The sequence below is a fragment of the Engystomops pustulosus genome, chromosome 1, assembly GCF_040894005.1.
Source record: "Engystomops pustulosus chromosome 1, aEngPut4.maternal, whole genome shotgun sequence".
Lineage (NCBI taxonomy): Eukaryota > Metazoa > Chordata > Amphibia > Anura > Leptodactylidae > Engystomops > Engystomops pustulosus.
The window spans coordinates 146,611,167-146,631,069 of record NC_092411.1 but is presented as its reverse complement, the minus strand read 5'-3'; the positions used below and the strand labels follow the sequence as shown (position 1 = coordinate 146,631,069).

At 40.8% G+C, this 19,903-nt stretch overlaps 1 protein-coding gene across 2 annotated transcripts in view; it reads left to right on the top strand.

Moving 5' to 3' along the window:
* Nucleotides 1–19,903, top strand: part of NCAN (neurocan) — a 125,199-nt gene that overhangs the window by 69,420 nt on the left and 35,876 nt on the right. Inside the window, exon 7 of one of the 2 annotated variants that reach the window (XM_072155846.1) lies at nt 2,864–3,958. The exons of the other annotated variant lie outside the window; for it this stretch is intronic. Within the exon in view, the coding sequence (XP_072011947.1) occupies nt 2,864–3,958 (1,095 nt within the window). The remainder of the gene's footprint in view (nt 1–2,863; nt 3,959–19,903) is intronic. 2 annotated transcript variants of the gene reach the window in all.

Below are 19,903 nucleotides of genomic sequence, written 5' to 3'. Positions count from 1 at the left end.
AAGTTGCAAATTTTGTCACAAAATCACTCCAGTCCCCTCCAGCCTTAGGAAACAGTGTGAAACTTGTTGCAACAAAATCTTGGACATTTAACTTAGAAAGTCGCAAAGAACCACTGTAGCCATTTATAGGTTTTTTATGGTTTTGTGTTCGTAAGAAATGTCTGTCCATGATTTTTTGAGACATTGTTCAATAAAAATAAATAGCTTTCAAATGAACACTTGTGAAACCATCGGCTATTTCTGTTGGAAACTCAATGTGCACTGCTAAGCAGCAGGGAAATATAAAGTTCGTAGCGCACAATGTGTTGTTTGTTTCATTTGATCCCTTTTACTTTCTTTCTGCCATTGACTGTAACAAGAACAGGCACAGTTGTCTCCACTCTGCCTTTGTGACTTGTGTGGAATACTCTAACACAATGGGGGGGGGGGGGGGGTTTAATCTGTCCACGACATAATTCTGTCATAGTTTGCACTAAAAACTGTCTGCACCACACTTATAAAGGGTTTTAGACAGTTTTGTGGTTCTCCAAGACTAGCTTTACAAAAGGGACATAGCCTAAGAAAAGGAGCGTGGCCTCACGGCAAAAAGGTCAGTGCGCCAGAAATACTGCTGACCCGACAGAATTGTGTCCTAATTTTCTGGTGTAAAGTAAGCCAAGTAATATGAGGTGCAGAGTACGACTAGACAGTCTTATACTAGGGCAGATTTATCAGCCAGCACCAGAAACTTGTATGGATCTGGTGCAGAATAAGACTGTCTTACTCTACACTGCCTAACCTTAGGACACTTTTTATAAATGTGCCCCATTATTTATGAATGAGGACACCTAATAACTAATAAACAAGTAGAAAGATGAGGCGGCACTCACCCGGGAACTCTGCAAAATTTATTGATGGAAACACAGAAGATACAGGACGTCGACACGCGGCAAGGCGGCGGGCCATTTTGCGGTAGGCAGCGCTTACTCTAGCCCAGTGGTGGCTAACCTATGGCACTGGTGCCAGAGGTGGCACTCAGAGCCCTTTCTGTGGGCACTCAGGGCATCACCAGAGATGACTTCAGGTATCTTCCTGCAGTCCCAGACATCCCAGGACTTGCTGTGCACAGAGCTATTTTTAAGTGACAGTGCTACCTGGGACTTCTGGAGGAGTGGAAAGGTGTGGACAGATCTGTATTATCATTGTAGCTAATGTTCCGGCCCTAACAATTTTCTGTTTTATTGGCGTCCTCAGGGTTGCTGGTATCAATGAAAGCTGTGACAGAGAAGGGAGTATAAATCATTGGATCTTGGTTGTAGTTTGGGCACTTGGTCTCTATCATTTTTGGGACTGTATAACCTTTTGAGTTTTAATTTTTATAGATAGATTTTTGATAGATTGGGAATTTTGGGATGTGTTGATAATAACATGCATATGTTTATGTTTTATTATTTTTTACTTGCGTTCTAGGGAAACTGGAGTTTTTATTTCTTTAATAATTTTTTTTTTCTAGGCCTCCTATTGTACTTAAACTGCGGGGGTTCTGATCACGTATACTGTAATACGACTGTATTGCAGTTTATTATAAAAGAGGCTGCCAACAGCAGGTGCCTTTACAGATCCTGCAGCCATTGAACCATAGGTAACCAGCCGGTGCCCTCTGATGACGATGATGACGCCCATGCAGCTCTGTCTTATAGGTGCCTCCATCACTTTTGATGGCGGCACTTAAGGGGTTGAGGCCGACTCTGGGTGTATGCTGAGGAAGGCTGAATGTTGAGGAAAGAGGAACACATTACCTCTTGGCTACCTTGTGAGATACCCGTATTGGGGTTGTTGAGAATAAAGTGGTGGTCATGTATCATGCTCCTGATTCAATTCTATGGAAGTGCTAAAAACGGCAAACAGCCTTGGCTATTTTTGTGGCTCCTGAGAAGCACACATTCACAGATGCCACTCTGTTCTGAAGGCTTGTGAGATTGAGCTAGGAGCCCGCCAGTTATGTGACAGATGAGAGTTCGAAAGTTGGAACCTACATATCGTATCTCAGCTATTTATCACTGAAACATTTGTTTACTAAAAAGAAAAGTAATAAGATAACACATGGACCTTCCACATCAGTTCTAGTATTTTCTTTTATGCAGCACACGTATTGCTTATGTATTAAACAACATTTATGAACCAGTTCAGCAACTGTAAACCTTGGTTATTGCAATGTTATATGATACCTGTCATTTTTTATTTGCTTATTTTTTGTATCATCTTTCTAAAATATGCCCTAATGTATTTGTTTTTGTCTGTAACGTTTAGTTAATAAATTAAAATAATTATGTAAAATAAAGTAGACTTATTTGGAGTGCAATCTCATGGGGAAAGGTTAAGGCAAGGGAAAATCAGCATACTGAAAATGTGTTGTGCAGTAAATCAGACAGGGAAGACGGGCAGGGGATATATCTCATACAAGCTCCCACCTGGGGAAGTCTCTGGCGCAGACACAGGATGAGATTTTTATCATTATAATATAATGATATAGTCTCTACGAGGGCCAGTAATTTCAGAGCGGCAGCTATAAACCACAGCAGAGGTAACTGCAAAATGTCATATACATAATTGTCTGGAAATTGAGATTTGAAAGGCATTCTATAAATATTTATTGCATTGTCATATAATAAACCAAGTTTCTGTGGTATCTCGGTATGCTAATACCGTTAGCATCCTTGGTGCACTTCCAAGTAAAAACAGAGCATGGATAAATCTAGATCTTTCTTTCGCTTTGAATTGACTGCTGAATTAAGAGCAGCTTCTTGCTTGGTTTGATGGCTTCTCTTCCCGTTCAGCATGATAGGATTCTAATTTATCCTTTTGACATGTTGCCTCTCAACAGCTCTTCAAGCAACAGCCCCCACCCCACTAGGGAATGAGAAACAAGGTCCAGTGTTCTTGCCACAGGAAGACCTCAGGCTGATAAAACCCGAACTTCAAAGTCAAGAGCTTGGACAGGCGATACAATTGGAATTTAATAATGCCTTGCCTGCTACCGACAGTGTAACATCTACTACAATACATGGATTTAAAATGGAAGGCAGTGATCCAGTAACACCCATAAACTCAATGGGAATTGCAACAGAGATCAATGTATTATCTTCAAAGCTACTTGTCCCAGCATTCACTGAAGAGGTACAACAACAAACAGTGACCCATGAAGCGGTAGAATCAGATTTAGTTCATACTTGGGTTCCAAAGGTCCTAACTACCACAAATATTCCAATCCAAAAGCAGAAAATCACAAGCAACAAACAACAGACAATTGTAAATGCAGCTAGAAGGAGGACTAGTCTGTCTGGTGATCCAAAGAGCGAGGAAGACGAATGGTCCTTAAATATGGTAGACAGGAAATCTAACCCAAGACAGAATAGTTGGAGGGACTTTCTTAAAGAACCCATACCAGATTCTTCAGAAGAAATTTTAAACATTGCTCAGGAATCTGAAGAGCACCAGTTACATAAAAGCATAAATTCTTTCCCTGAAGATGTTCATAATTCTCCACTGAATACATGGCTTTTTGATAACCAGAATAGTTTAAATCCTGAGAAGAATATGAATGAATTAGGTCACACGTTGGAGGCTTCAATATCCTATGAAGACATTCAAGTTCCTAGTACGACAGTCAAAATGGAGAATGAATTAAGAAGTACGCCTGCTTCTATAGAAAATCAAGTGAGCACATTGGAAGAAAGCAGCCAACAAAGAACACCTGGCTCTCTTGGCAATCCAACAAAAGAACCATTTTTTAAACAAAACCTTTTTGCCCAGGAGGAAGAAAGTATGACAATAACTGAAAAATCTATTGAACCTGATAACCTGGTACACAATGGTACTGAACACACAGCAGAACCTCACAAAGACATAGACCGCCCACTTCATGCAGAATCTTCATCCGTTTCCAATGATGTGAAGGATAGTAGTACAATATATCCAAGTAAGAATGCATTCAACTCTATAACTTATCAAAATGTTATTTGTTATTTTATTCTGCATTCAAACTGCAAAAAAAGAAAAGGCCTATACTTTTGCTGTATCACAAATTTTTTTTATTAATTGATGACATTATGGCTTTATGAGTTTTCAGTTCATTACTTCATTAAAAAACGTATTCTGCAGACGTTGCCATATAGTAACATAGCAGAGCAGCCTATATGGATACATTTCTGTATTTTGTCTTGTTGAGATTACTATTATTATTAGATTACCAGATGTTGTATGTATATTTCACATTCTTAAAATCTATATGGCTACCTGGACACATGGTCCATTTGCAGCCCATGCGTCACTGACATGTAAGGCCTGCTCATGCGCTGAAGACAATAGAAAATGACTACTTAGACACATGGGGAAACTATGCCATATGGCTTATTGAAGTACATGGGGCACTGTGCTTGCCAATAAAGCAATGGCTAGCACACAGCAAAAATATGCCTTTATACAATAGTTCACTTATCACATCAGACATTTTCTAAATTACCAGTCAGTCTAGAGAGCTTCACTTGGCAAAATGGCAGACTATCATCACCTAGACTGGAACGTAATAGAGACAACTTGATATTAATGTATAAGCAGGAAAACTACAGCATAGTAAAAGTGAACTGATCTGGCAGATCTAACTACTGTCAGTAGTTATACTGCAGGAGTAGATAAGCAGATTAATATATAGTTTGTGGAAAAATATTAATTATAACATATACCTTGTTTCCCCGAAATTAAGACAGTGGGGCACATGTATCAAAGTTTTTCGGCTGCTATTTTTTCAGTTTCCTGAAGTTGGCTTTTTTAATCATTGCAATGTATCTTAAGCTTTTCCGCTTTGTGATACATGTGATGAGTTGCCTGTTTAGTCTCACTATTTAGACTTTTGTGGTGTGCGACTTTTTAGTCCCAAATAGTAATTTACCAAAAGTAAGTCCGGGTCTAGCATGCTCTGTTTTGCAACTTATTAGATACAATACCAAGCCCAAAAGTCTCACAAGTTGAACAAACATCTGGGCTACAAAGATAAATATGGCACACTGCTTGATTTTGTGCCTAAAAAGTCGCAAACTGCAAAAAGTAACACAAAAAGAAGAAAAAGGAAGCAATAGTAGTGATACATGCTCCCCCCCCCCACCCACCCCAGTGTCATAAAATAATTTTTGCTTCTATAGGAGCACTAGGTCTTGTTTTCAAGGTATGTCTTATTTTTCAATAAACAAAAATTCACATTTTGGTTGAACCAAAATAAATAAACTAGTCATGTCATCATATACATCGGCATAACCCTCTAAATTCTATAAAAAATTCTTGTCAGTCTATTTCCATGTACAGCAATCTATGGTGAATTTGTCAATCCAGGTATTTGAAGTCATATCATCATCTTCTGGAACCTCATCATAACTCACTAAACCCTGAATGTCATACTTAATTTCTTGTGAATCAATTTCTTTGCTTAACCCCTATCTCTCATGTTTAGCAATAACACTTTCCAATGAAATGCAATGGTTAGTGATTTTATCCAAAGAATTATTCAATCATGTTACAACCTCCAAATAATCTATTAATGCAATAACTGCCGATAGGCCTTACTTTCAGGGAAGACCTTATTTCTTGGCTTGAAAACAAATTGGACTAAGTCTTATTTTTGTGGGGTGTCTTTGCGCCCCATCTTGACAAGCGGGATGGAAAAAAACCCTGTCTACCAGGGAAGGGGAGATTTAAGTGCCTTATCTACCAATTTTCTGGCTAAGAAGACACTTAAATATCCCCTTCCCGGGTAGTTTGGGCTGTTTTCTGCATGTCAGGACAAGGGGACAAGAGGCGATAACACCCCGGCTGACCACATTTACTATAGGTATTATGGATTACTCTATAGATCTTAATGATACTTAGGGGCATGAGGCTGCTGAAAAGTATATTATTATATGTTGCTAGAGATCAGGCAAGATGGCAGCCCTCACAATCATGGGCAGAAAATAAAGGAAAAATCGAAAATCAAAAACAGATAAGAAAAAGTCATACATTCTTTTATCTGGTTTTAATGTAAATTGGTGACCTATTTTCTTTTAGGTATTGTGTTTCTCAATTCCACATAAACAATTCATTGTTTCATTATATTGTGAATTAAATTGCTTCATTGCGTGCAATGTTACGTGGTGTTATACTGATGTTTTTAAATAATGGAGAATAGAGATTCCACACCACCCAAAACTGTGTAGCTATTTCAAACGGAATATACTGAGTGTCATGGACTTCTTAAAGAAGAGTCTTTAAACCCTCTCTATGGGGGATATTTATCATACGCCAGAACTTGTATGACGGCGTATGATAGCCCCTCCACCTCATTTTTGTAGCATGATAGGGTCCCGCAAAGCGTACATTTCCTGCTAGGCCCTGACTGGCGTAGAAATAAACGCAGCCGGAGACTTATCACATGTGAAAAGTGGCCAACTGTAGCTAGTGCACTGGTGTGGGGACAATAACGGCCCACGCTGGCCCACTCCCGGCTGGCTGTGTCCTCCGTTAGGCCTCCCGTGCCCCCCCCCTTTCACTCCCATTCACACCCCACTGGCGTGAAGGTGACGGAGAGGGTAAATAATCACAAGTGCTAGCAATAAGCTAGCATTTGCAGTTATTGCAGGGCTTCTATGCCATTAATGTGGCGCAGAGGTCCTGATAAATATGCACCTATGAGTTGTTGCAGAGCAGCTCTCACCCATACCATGTATCACATGGTTGACGGTTCTTTCATATGCTACCCCCTATATAAAACTATCCTTAAAAATAGGGGACAGCGTCCCTAAGCTGGCATATCTTGAATCACATTTAAATAAACAAAATCACCTCCAATGTTAACACCAAGTAAAATTGATGCCACCATATCAAACCATTTATTGCATGATGCAAACCTACACTGAAAAATACCAGTCGAGTCTGATATAGCACTATAAGAGAGAAATGTGCACAAATGGGTATAAAAGGGTTGAACTTTTTTGGAATTTTATGGGTCGATTTGTATCATCCAATTGAAGCTTTGATAAGCTGGCATCGATTTTGTTGTTTGCAGAGGAGGTGTTTTTGTTAATGTGCAAGTGGTTTTGGATATGCCAGGTGCTGGTCCTCATTTTTAAAGATACTTATTAAATTTCATGTTTTAGTTGGTAATCACTAAGCGGCAATGTCTGTATATCCATGGATGATAGTTATTTCATAAGGACTTTGGTGAAGGCTAACTGGACCAGCTAGAGTTACTAAGTGCTGTGATTGAATTTACGAATCGCATAGTATGATGATAGGGGAAGAAGGAGAATCTTGCCTGCCCCACCTTAAATTGTGGGTTTTCTTTATACTCCAAAATATGTATAAGCAAAAAAGTTCATATTAATAGGTCTAATTTACTCGGATTACAAAAAGAGCTTAGCTTAGTGGAGGCAAGTAATGAAGTTGAAATAGTAGGCATCTACTTTCTAGGTCCCCTGCTCATCAACTGATACTGGAATCACAGGGCCCTCAGGTTATAAGACAAATAAAATGTCTTGTACAGATCGAGCCGTATTAGGTAGATGTTTGTACAAATCCACTTTTATTACTATAAAAGGTTAAATTCTGGAGATTGTATCTTTTCCTGGTAAATTGAATAGAAATCTGGGCTGTTTCTCAGGTCCCTGCTGTGTGCAGATGAATTGCTTTTATCCCTTGTTACAAGCTTCATTTAGCAATGAAATCACAGCTTTGATTATAGCTTGGGAGCCCAATAATGAACTTTATGCCGCTCACGCTAACCAGTGCTGCCCACAGCCCGCTGCCCCCAGCCAAATTCTCTCCAGTGGGTTACGTTACATCCACAGTGGGAATGGGAGGAGATTTGGTCCTGCAAGAGCAACCATCTGAAATAGTCATCAGCAGGTTTCCATATTTTTACTTAAATCTATCCCAAGTGTTATTGCACACACTGATGCGTATGTTAACTTAAATGTTTAATGTGCCAGCAGTTTTAGTTTGCATTTACAAAGCATTAAATTAGAAAAAAAGATGTATGCGGTTCCGATATGGGGACTCGAATATTACTTACACTTGGGTATACACTTGAGTATACAAGTGTACAGAAGTAGAAAGAAGACAGCAATCCCAGACCAATGGTTTAACATATCTATGGCGGGTGCACATTGCTGGTAATCCTGGTGCAGGAATCCACAGTCAATATCCAAAACAGAAGAAGCAGCAGCCCTTCAAGTATAGTGATGAAAATCAAGAATCCAGATTCATATCAACATTTTTATATGCTACTACATGCATAAAAAGTCTTGATATTCATTGCTATACTTGGAAGGCTGATGCTTTTTCTGTTTTCAGGTGTTGAGTATACACTTCTCAGAGGTAGGAAGGCATATGGCTGTCATAATCTGGTCATAAATTTTGCCCAGTAATATGGACCCTCTTCCCTTATAACATGAACACACTGGGGGAAATTGATGTTCCCCTTTGGTTCAACCAGATACTCTAAGAGGCTCTGGCATGTAGATGGCATAAGGGGGGGAAACGTTGAATTTGCAGGTCATGCACCAGTACAAGCCTTGATAAATACTCCCCACTATCTTCTTTATAATGACCTGAACAGCCAAAACAGTAACTGCAGTAAGTATGGGCAAATGTTAATAGCCTTTAATGACACTTGATTTATTTTGATTAACATATTTTAATTGAAAAGATTTGACTCAGTTTACTGTGGGTCTCTAACTGCATTCAATGATGAGGTATTTTGGTTTGTTTGGCCTTGATAAGTCCATGTCCATGTAGCCCAAGGCCTTTGTGATGCAGTGGTAGCTGAGCACAATATAGGCGGTCCCCTACTTAAGACTCGACTTACTTACGACTCCTAGTTACAAACAAACCACTGGATATTGGTAATTTATTGTACTTTACTCCTAGGCTACAATAAACAGCTATAACAGTTATCAAAGGTGTCTGTAATGAAGTTTATTGTTAATCCTGATTCTTATGACAACCCAACATTTTTAAAATCCAATTGTCACAGAGACAAAAAAGTTCTGGCTGGGATTACAATGATAAAATATACAGTTCCGACTTCAACTTAAGAACAAACTTACAGACCCTATCTTGTATGTAACTGTAATACATGTCTGTAATACATTGCTGCTGTACATTAAGTGGGGCTCTGCTGCTGGACAATCAGAGGGCTATGCTGTTGGATATTTAATTATTAAGGAAGGCTCTGCTGCTGGACATTTCATTAAAGAGTAGTTGCTGCATTTCGCACCCTAGGTTTATTTTTGAGTCCCAGTTTTTATGGTAAAATTAGGATCCTTGGCTTATACTCAGGTCGGCTTATACTTAAAGAGAACCTACCACCACAAATCTACCTATAAAGGTAGATCGGGTGGTAGGTGGATGTAAGGGACGTGAGGATAGCCCTTTTTAGAGCTAATGCTCCCGTCTCCGCTAAGTTTTGGGAAACTTTATTAACCTAATATGTAAATTTAGTAATGCGGCTACTGGGGCGTGGAGTAGCCGGCACGAGGCTACACAGCGCGGCTACTCCACGCCCCAGTAGCCACATTACTCCTCCTACCCTGTTGTGTCCGGCGCGCAGCTCCTCGTAGCTGCGCGCCCTTGTCTGACAAGCCGGCTACTGCGCATGCGCAGTAGCTCTGGCCTCGGAGCTGGGACTGCTCAGCCGGCGTTCTGCGCATGCCAGCTCCGAGGCCGGAGCTACTGCGCATGCGCAGTAGCCGGCTTGTCAGACGAGGGTGCGTAGCTACGAGGAGCTGCGCGCCGGACACAACAGGGTAGGAGGAGTAATGTGGCTACTGGGGCGTGGAGTAGCCGCGCTGTGTAGCCTCGTGCCGGCTACTCCACGCCCCAGTAGCCGCATAACTAAATTTACATATTAGGTTAATAAAGTTTCCCAAAACTTAGCGGGGACGTGAGGATTAGCTCTAAAAAGAGCTCTCCTCACGTCCCTTACATCCACCTACCACCCGATCTACCTTTATAGGTAGATTCGTGGTGGTAGGTTCCCTTTAAGTATATATGGTATATGAATATGGACAGCTCCTCCTGCTCTATATCACATATCCTGTGGATTACCCTGCATTTTCCTATGCAGGTGTATGATAAAGGCCCCTCTTTCCCAACACATCGGGTAAATCAGAAGCTCAGGCTTCTCAATGTATCCAGCGGGTGGCTTGCAATGGCGTACAATTCTATAATTGTGCTGTAACCTGTGAACAATCCTGAACATTCACAGGCTGTGGAATGAGCCTCATGCCATCGCTCTCTGCCAGTGGCCGCACCACTTGGTGTGGAGGTGGAGTAAAGGGGGGAAATAATCGCAATTACTAGCAGTTTGCAAGTTATTGCGACTATTTCAGTGCTTGTACACCAAACATTAACTTGTACATGTGGTAGCTCCCAGACTTTAACATGGAACATTTTTTATGTTTGTCCTTATACATTGTGAGACTGCTTGAACTAGGGTTACATTGTCTAACTATTAGGTATCAATTTCTATCCACCAAAATAAATGTACTACTGCTAATAGGCTCTCTGTGTGTTGCCTTTTTTGCAAAGGGAAATATTGTGAAGGTACACTTGACATTGGAAAACCATGGTAACAAATACTGAGGATCTTTGCAGTAATACGCTAAAAAATGGACTGTTCCATTTACTATCTTTCTGATAAGGTTTGAATTTTCTTGAGCAGTTTTCTTGATAAAAAAAATTATGAAGGAATAAAAAATACCCTTTGTAGACCCATTTTCGTCATTCTTTGGTAGTACTTGCTTCTTAGGTTCTAAGATATTAGTTTTGTTTTGTAGAAATGAAAAATATGCTATTCTCAATAATGAAAACTGGCTGCATGAAGCCTTGACTTTCTTAGGCCTATTCTTCATCCTTAAACAACAAACATTTAAAAGGAATTTGTAAAATTTTGCCCACAGCATAAAAAAATGTAAAAGAATGGTCCAAAAGACGATTGGAAAAAGATTTTCCTTATGCTTATTTTTATGTAAACTGATTAGTTAAAAATGTTCTGTTTATCTAAGAATAATTTACGACTCATTTGTACAAATATATATATATATATATAAATTTACCTACTACATCATATACATGCATGTATATGTTCTCTCCTATGTGGCATGTTTACTACAAATATACTATACCTGCAGGGAAAACTATTGAGAGGCTACTGTATTCACAAACTGTCAGTCATGTTTCCGAGCAATAGTCAGGATTCATTGTCCTAGTCGGACATCTAGCTTTGGGCAGAAACGTTGACAAGTTCTTTAATAAACACGTCTACCTAATCTCTTTGTTATTGTGGAGTGGTCATTGATTAAATGAGGCCCATTCATCAGGCACAAAAGGGGGGGCTGATATCAAGAGGGGACAGAAGCATTCAGGCTTGAAATTAGTGTCAGGAAGATGGACTCTTTTCCATTTTTATAGGTATACAGTATGTGTAAGTCTGGTCTTCACCTTCATCAATCAGGAATAGAGGGACAGATATATGAGATTTTACTTCTAACAGCCCTATAGCAGTAAGATCTATTATATCAGGAGTGCAAGCTATGGCTTTTACAGCCAATAGAATTCTGAATAGAGGTGTTTTTAAATAAATGGTTCAGTTTGAGCAAAATACTGTATCTAGCAGAGTTGAACCCCACACTCAGATATGATATTCTCCACAGCTATCTCACAATTATAGTATCTTAACTGCACCAAAAGTTTTTATTGCTGCACATGAGTTACAAGAAATTTTAAGCTGTTTAGGTTCACTCTTCACATAGGGAATGGCAAGTATACAGAATGCTGCATACAACTCACACAGCGTACAGTACCTTAAAATTTGTTTATGCAGCAATTCTGTAGACTGGCAATGTACAGACGGTCCCCTACTTAAGGACACCTGACTTACAGACGACCCCAAGTTACAGACGGACCTCTCTGACCATTGTGACTTCTGGTGAAGCTCTCTGCATGCTTTACTTCAACTGTATAGTGTCTGTAATGAAGTTTTATTAATAATCTTTGTTCCCATGACAGCACAAAATTGAGAAAATTCTGTTGTTACTGGGACCAAAAAAAAAATTTGTCTGGAACTACAATTATAAAATATACAGTTCCGATTGTACGTAAACCGGAACTGCCTGTACTTGTAAAAATTAAAACTAGATTTAAAGGGGTATTCTCGTCTGGGCATTAACATTCAGCTTCATTAATCTGCCATTAATAAACATTTCTTCAATTAGATGTTATTAAAAAAAATGTTCCTGTGTGAAGATAATTTTCCATAAATGTAGTCATGTGGTCCCTTAGAAACGATATAGCTTCCTCGGATACGGCCACCTCTGCCTGAGAGATTACACAAATAACCAAAAGGTTATTGTATATAAAATGTCCTGGAGTTACTACATGTCGCACAGCCGTCCTGTGGTAATGATCGCTGATTCCTGGTGGTTTGGCAGGACTCTATAGCGCAAGTCTGGCCACCGCTGCCAGAGTGTGACGTGGTCGTATCCGAGGAAGCCATCTCGTTTCTAAGGGACAACATGACTACATTTATGAGAAATTATCTTCACACAGGAACATTTTTTTTAATAACATCCAATTGAAGAAATGTTTATATATGGCAGATTAATGAAGCTGAATGTTAATGCCCAGACGAGAATACCCCTTTAAATCTAGTTTTAATTTTTACAAGTACAGGCAGTTCCGGTTTACGTACAATCGGAACTGTATATTTTATAATTGTAGTTTTATAATTGTAGATGATTTGTGCCACCTACAGTGTTTGCCGAGAGATGTTGACATCACAGACTCTCTACAAATCTTGTACAAGCATGTTGCTATAGCCACACTCAGCCGCCTAAGTAGCAGTAAATGTGAGATTTGCAGAGTGCAGGTCAAAGCAGGGCCGTATGAGTGAATAAATTAAATCTAGGTTGCGTGGAGAGGTGCTCTGCAGAGATCCTTAGACTAATTTGAATACCTACCAAATAAAAGTTTTTTACTGAAAAATGCAGCCCTTCCAGCTAATACAAAAAGCAGATTCAAGCACAGCACCACTGGAAGGGGAGGTGAGTGAATCTGATGGTAGATGTCCTTTAAAGGGAAGGGGTATTTCCACAAACACAAGATTCTTAAATATACGCAGGATAACAGAATAACACATTTTATAATTCACTGTCAACAAAAATACAACATTTCATAGATATAATTCCAACCTGTTTCTATCAATCCTGGTGTTTACAATTTTGGTTGCACCTGGATCTGACCGTAAATCTTCATAAAGTGTCGCTCAATGAAGAACTGGTTTTCTTATATCAATTAATCTTTTATTGGTAAAACACAACGTGTTTCGTCTCCAGACGGGAGCCTCCTCACACTCGGTGTCAACCCAGGAGGCTCTCGTCCGGAGCCGAAATGCGTTGTGTTTTACCAATAAAAGATTAATCCATATAAGAAAACCAGTTCTTCATTGAGCGATGCAGCTCCAATCCAACCGAGACCATCTTTCCTTGGATTCCTATCAAGTGTGTGTTACATGTGAATTAGCAGAGCTGAGAGTGCAATTGTGTTTTATATCCAGCTCATGGATCTCATCATCTCTCATCTCTGATCTTTCTTATCTCTCTTTTTCTATGTGTCATATACTAGTAGAATGTAAGGAAGCTAAATAAAAGTGTAGATAAACCTTGCAACCTGATAACCTAAGCACATAATCAGCAAACGGCATCTCATAGCACAGAGGAATCATGAATTTTCTGCTTAATGAGTCCCGCCCCACACTCTGGAATTTAACCACTGAGTTATAGGAGCTAAAACAGCATTAAAGCTGAGTAAAATTGTGATAACTAAGGGATTAATATTTGAGAATATTCTTTCATGGGAAAACTCCTTTAACCCCTTGCTATGGCAGCCCTGAGGTCCAATTTGATATGCATTTGCTACACACAGACATATTCTATTGCTGCTCTGGATAGCGGCCTGTGCAGTGGTGGATTCAAGACTAAAATTAAGTGTTTGCTATGATCCCTTGTTTGTGGGCCAAATGTAAACTGAATGGCTAAAAAAGAAACTTTCATTATTTTGGAGTGCTGTATAAAAATATTTTTTTTTATTTTTGCTTTATAATGTTCCCTTTTCAGTAGACAAAGGTAAAAAAATTCATACAGAATTTTTTTTTATAACTCAGTCATGGTTTATCCAGTATGTAATGTCAACAATAAAATTTCAAATGCTATTAAAAGTCCATGGGGAGCATTCATTAATAATGTTGCATGGTCAATTTTTGGTGCATGAATTGCGTGGTTCATTAGACTTAGATTCAGAATTTTAGATTGTTTTGCAAAGGCTTAATAAAATGGCGCATAAACAAAAAGTGTCTGAAAAGTCTACACATTCATGTAGGTGAAATAGAACTTGGTAGACCTGCTTTTTGTTGGTCTAATTATGTGCCAAAAGAGGCGCCCCAGGAAACTTAAAGTGCAGGAAAAGTGTTGGGATCTGTACCCAATTGAGCAACAAAATAAATAGGTTGTGATTGCCAGAGAAACAGCTAAATGGTAGCACATACACATCATAAATATGGCGCATATGGAGCAGCAACAAATAGAGAACTCCAATAAACTGGCGGAAAGTCAGTAATAAATGCCCCCATATGTAATAAATACACAGTGCACCATTATAGGGAAAACGACAACACTAATGCTTTGTTTATTTCCTACTCTACTATGCTGCTTGTTTTGTCCAGTTTTATCATTTAATCCCTGGCACAGCCTACAACACTGATAGGAGCCCATCATAAGAGATCTGTATTACTGTACAGGTAACTGCAGGGTAATTAAATTAATTTGAGAAGATAAATATTATGAAACTGTGTAGGGAAATATTATTGTTAAATAATATTCCAACTTATACTCACTCTGAATAGATTGGAAGCACTTTTGACAACAAGTTGGTGTTGACAGCAGCCAGCACAAGCCTATCGTCAGGTGTCAAACACTATAACATGAAGGACCCTCAAAATGATCTTTTAATGCCTGCCAATAGCCAATTCTAAGAAATAAAGAATAACTGTCACAGGAAAAGCCTAGATAAGATCTGGTTTTACTGAGAAAAGTGAAAAATAATACCAAAAATATGACTGTCATATATTCGCATAGGCCAAGTAATTTTTTAAGGTATCTTTTTTTAATCATGAATAAGTAACATTGCAACTCCTGTGTCTCAGCAACATAAAATTAAAGGTAACAATTTCTCATTCCAAAAAAATGATAGTGAAGAAAGAAAAACACTCAACAATTAAAATCTTCAATTCTTTATTTAGAGCAGCCAGGATGGATGGGACTAAGACCCTTCAGCTATGCTTCCACTGAGAGTTCTGCATATCACTTCATCCAAAGGCTCCAGAGCAAACTTAGACCGAAGCGGGGCCCACTTCCCCAAATTCTGACGTTTTGGTGGGAGCTTGGTGGTTTCAAGTGGTTTGCAAAGGTGGGAATAAATCAGCCTTTGAAGCCACACTCTCTTGGGTTTCAAAGCCTGCAATAAGATGACACTGTGGGAAGTGATGGTTTGGTGTGGGATGCACATGGAAACCTATCATGCGTCCCCCAATTTTTTTTTATCTGTATCTCACGTTTCCAACATGCCTTTAACTGCCTGTATCTCTGGTTCTGTAACTCACAGCACCACATGTAAATTGAAAGATTCTTATCTTTAATATGATATCAAAATCATAGTTAATACTATCTCAGCAAAAATTGATTTTTCCCAGGCAAAAAGTGACTCTTCCACACCCCTGAGGAAGCCATGGTAAACAGTAGAATGCATGTTTACTCATGTGACATTTATGTTTCCTTCTGACTAAGGTATAGGCAAATGCTTGACTTTTGGGTTTACTTGTGTTACATGGGAACATTATTCATAACTGGACCCTCTGCTCTAATTTATATTCTGGGGTGAGATGTCAGTGTGTACTGAAGCCATTGGGTCATTAACATATCAAAAGGCTTTGAACAGTAAGAAGCCACCATGAACCAGGTGTGAGATTCCCTGCACACACTGGGGTCTATCCTGAGAGGGTCTTAGGGTGGAGTTATAAGGGAGTGGGCAGGGACTACACACAAGGATATTTAAAGGGGTATTCCGGGAATATGAACGTCTGACACAAAATCCCATGATGATATAAATAAATGAATATAACAATACTCAATGTCATTAGTCACAAAACGGAGCTTAAATAATTTGATTTTATGATTTAAAAAATTTATGTCATCTCTTAAGTAGGTGGAGTTATCACTAAGATGGCCGCCACTGGAAACTACAAGTTCCATGATCCTTTAGTTCTCAGTAGCTCCTGCTACCACTTATGCTCTGCTCACAGTGATGACGTAACAGGTTTTCTTGCTCTGTTACCATAGTAATGATGTGTAACTGCCATCCCTGCACTTCACCACAACATTGGCCATACTGGATGCACTGCAACCAACCAACTACAGCCAAACCTAGTGGTGATCACATGACCTGCCCAGGCAGGTGCTGGACATGTGAAGTGGACATGTGACCAGCAGCCATCTTCTGTCCTGCAACGGACCGCGCGGAGGAAATTAACGGACTGATTAAAGGGCCAGTAGCATTTTAATTCTTCATTACAGTCTATGTCACCAGCATTTTCTGCTAAGGGGAGCAAAATTTTAAATAACAACTAATTACACATTAGCTTATATTTTGAGTGCCCACTTGTATATGAATTATACTTATTATAACATAGTAGACTTTATACGTGTACCTATAGATATTCCAGGTGTTATGTGTTTTACCATATATATACATAGCTAAGTGTTTACAGTGAGTGTGTATATATTAGTGTAACTATATGTATAACCGGTAGCCGTATCCCATTCACACGTGGATCTGTGCCCTGTACGTGTATTGGAGGATTAGTTATATAGAAGCTATTATGCATAAGTCTCTATATGTACATGTATATGGTCAGGTACTGGATGTGACTCCTGCTTCAGGGTATATCCAGGAGTGGCTGTAGTGTTAGATTATATTGTATATACATACACATTACTGGGTCCAAAAGGGGCCAGGAAAAGAGGTTTGTGTGTAGTTGTATTCTCTATGTATTTTGTATTGTATTTTATGTAGTTACTTTGTCACATGTATGTTGTTAGTAAAGTCTTTTTGTATATAAGTATCTGCGAGCAGGGTCGGACTGGGGTGCCAAGGGCCCACCAGTGAAATTAATTCTGGGGGCCCACCAGATGCTTCATGGATACGTGCGAGCCACCCCCATGTATATTTTCACTGCGTTTCTGAACGTGCTGCAAATGCAAGGTGTGAATGCAGCCTGTGGCCATGTTCACACATTTGGGGGTCATTTATTAAGGGCCCGATTCGCGTTTTCCCGACGTGTTACCCGAATATTTCCGTTTTGCGCCGCTTGTACTTAAATTGCCCCGGGATTTTGGCGCACGCGATCGGATTGTGGCGCATCGGCGCTGGCATGCGCGCGACGGAAATCGGGGGGCGTGGCCGAACGAAAACCCGACGTATTCGGAAAAACCGCCGCATTTAAAACCCGAAAATGTGTCGCATAAGGACCGCTTACCTTCACCTGGTCCAGCTCGGTGCATTCCGGCGCGATGAGTTTACTTTCAGCGCAGCAGCGCCACCTGGTGGACGGCGGAAGAACTACCTTATTAAATCCCGGCCGGACCCGAATCCAGAGCGGAGAAGCCGCCGCTGGAACGCGAATGGACCGGGTAAGTAAATTTGCCCCATTGCGTTTTTTGTTGCATTTTCAAAGCTTAGGAAAGACAATCTGTTCCTCTTTCATTTGAATGCAGGTCGTTTTGCCATTCAGCAGACAAACTTTACGTTTCTGCCACAAAAAAAAAACGGAATGTGTGAACGCAGCCTCAGACTTTCTGAACACTATACTTGTGCAGTTCTTGGGATGCAAACAATGGTCCCATGAAATGTTGTACATAACCTGAACCGCAAATATGGTTAGGACCTGCTCTGTCATGCGCAGAAGAGCAGGCCGCGCCTGTTTCGGAGCAGTGACCGCGCAGGCGCGGGCCTACTCTTCTGCGCATGCGCAGACGGCAGGATCGCCGGACGAGGGCGCGCAGCTCTGCGAAGATGGGTGAGTAGGAGGGGTAAAGTGGCTACCGGGGCGTGGAGTAGCCGCCTCGTGTAACCTCAGATGCGGCTACTCCACGCCCCAGTAGCCGCATAAGTAAATTTGAATATATATCTAATAAAAGTTATCAAAAAAGTGTGGGGACGTGAGGATTAGCCCTTAAAAGGGCTATCCTCACGTCCCAATGATCCACCTACCACCCAATCTACCTTTATAGGTAGATTTGTGGTGGTAGGTTCCCTTTAAGGTTGTTGTGCCCTTCTTTTTAAGAAGGCTCCCATGGAGCCTGAGGCTGCGGTCAGACGTAACGCGGGGTATACTGGTAATACCAAGGATGCGGTCACATGTAACGCGGGGTATTCTGGTAATACTGAGGCTGCGGTCACATGTAACGTAGGGTATGCTGGTAATACTGAGGCTGCGATCTCACGTAACGCGGGGTATACTGGTAATACCAAGGATGCGGTCACATGTAACGCGGGTTATTCTGGTAATACTGAGGCTGCGGTCACATGTAACGCGGGGTATTCTGGTAATACTGAGGCTGCGGTCACATGTAACGCGGGGTATGCTGGTAATACTGAGGCTGCGGTCACATGTAACGCGGGGTATGCTGGTAATACCAAGGATGCGGTCACATGTAACGCAGGCTATTATGGTAATACTGAGGCTGCGGTCACATGTAACGTGGGGTATACTAGTAATACCGAGGCTCCGGTCACACGTAACGCGGGGTATGCTGGTAATACGGAGGCTGCGGTCACACGTAACGCAGGGTATGCTGATAATACTGAAACGCTTCTCCCTCCCCCTCATGTGCTTTGATTCCATTTTTAAACAGAGTCAGCGCGTTACGTGTGACATCACTGCTTATTCTACATCAATACTTAATACAGTCAAAGTACTACAACTTTCAGCATCTCATTCATCTCATTCTGCTGGGAGTTGTAGTTCTTGAGTCCACTGTTATTCTATATGTATATACACATTGCAGGGATGTCATGTGGTGCACTGTGTGTGTGTACATGTGATGCACTTTTATTTTCTACTTTTTTCTTGTGCTGGAAGCCATCAGCAGCTCCTCATCCATCCTGAGCTCCTGCACATAAGGGCAGCCTGTGCTGTGCCAGGGGGAGGACACTCCAGCATGACCAGGAGGAAGGGGGCCCACTGTGACAACTAGGGGGCCCACGTCCTCTGGTCTGTAATTAGTGACAGCTCACTGTCTGCTCCTCCAGTGAATTAGGGGCCATGTTCTCCTGCAATGACTCAGGGGCTGATGTGCTCAGTGCAGGGAGGAGGAAATGTCTTACTCCCTGCCCCAGCGCTGCTGTGGGAAAAGCAGAGAACCTGTCTCTCCCTCCTGCAGGACGTCATAGTCCCCCCTGCTGCGCCCCTCCTCCAGCCTCAGCTGAATGTGCCTGCACAGACACAGGCAGGAGATGGTGACTTATGATAAGGGCCCACCGGGGATTTGACTGGTATCCCGGCAGGCCAGTCCGAGCCTGTCTGCGAGGGTTGTATGTTACTCTTGTGATATCTGAACACAGACTAAGGGGCTGGACAGAACCACTGAAACCCATAGGAACTGAATAGAAACCCAACTCCCATTTATCAACTTGTTATGTTCCACTCAGAGCTGCTCAGGGGGGCCCACACGGCCAAATCTCAGTCCCAAATCTCAGGGTGGCTGTATAAAATATAACCTGTTAG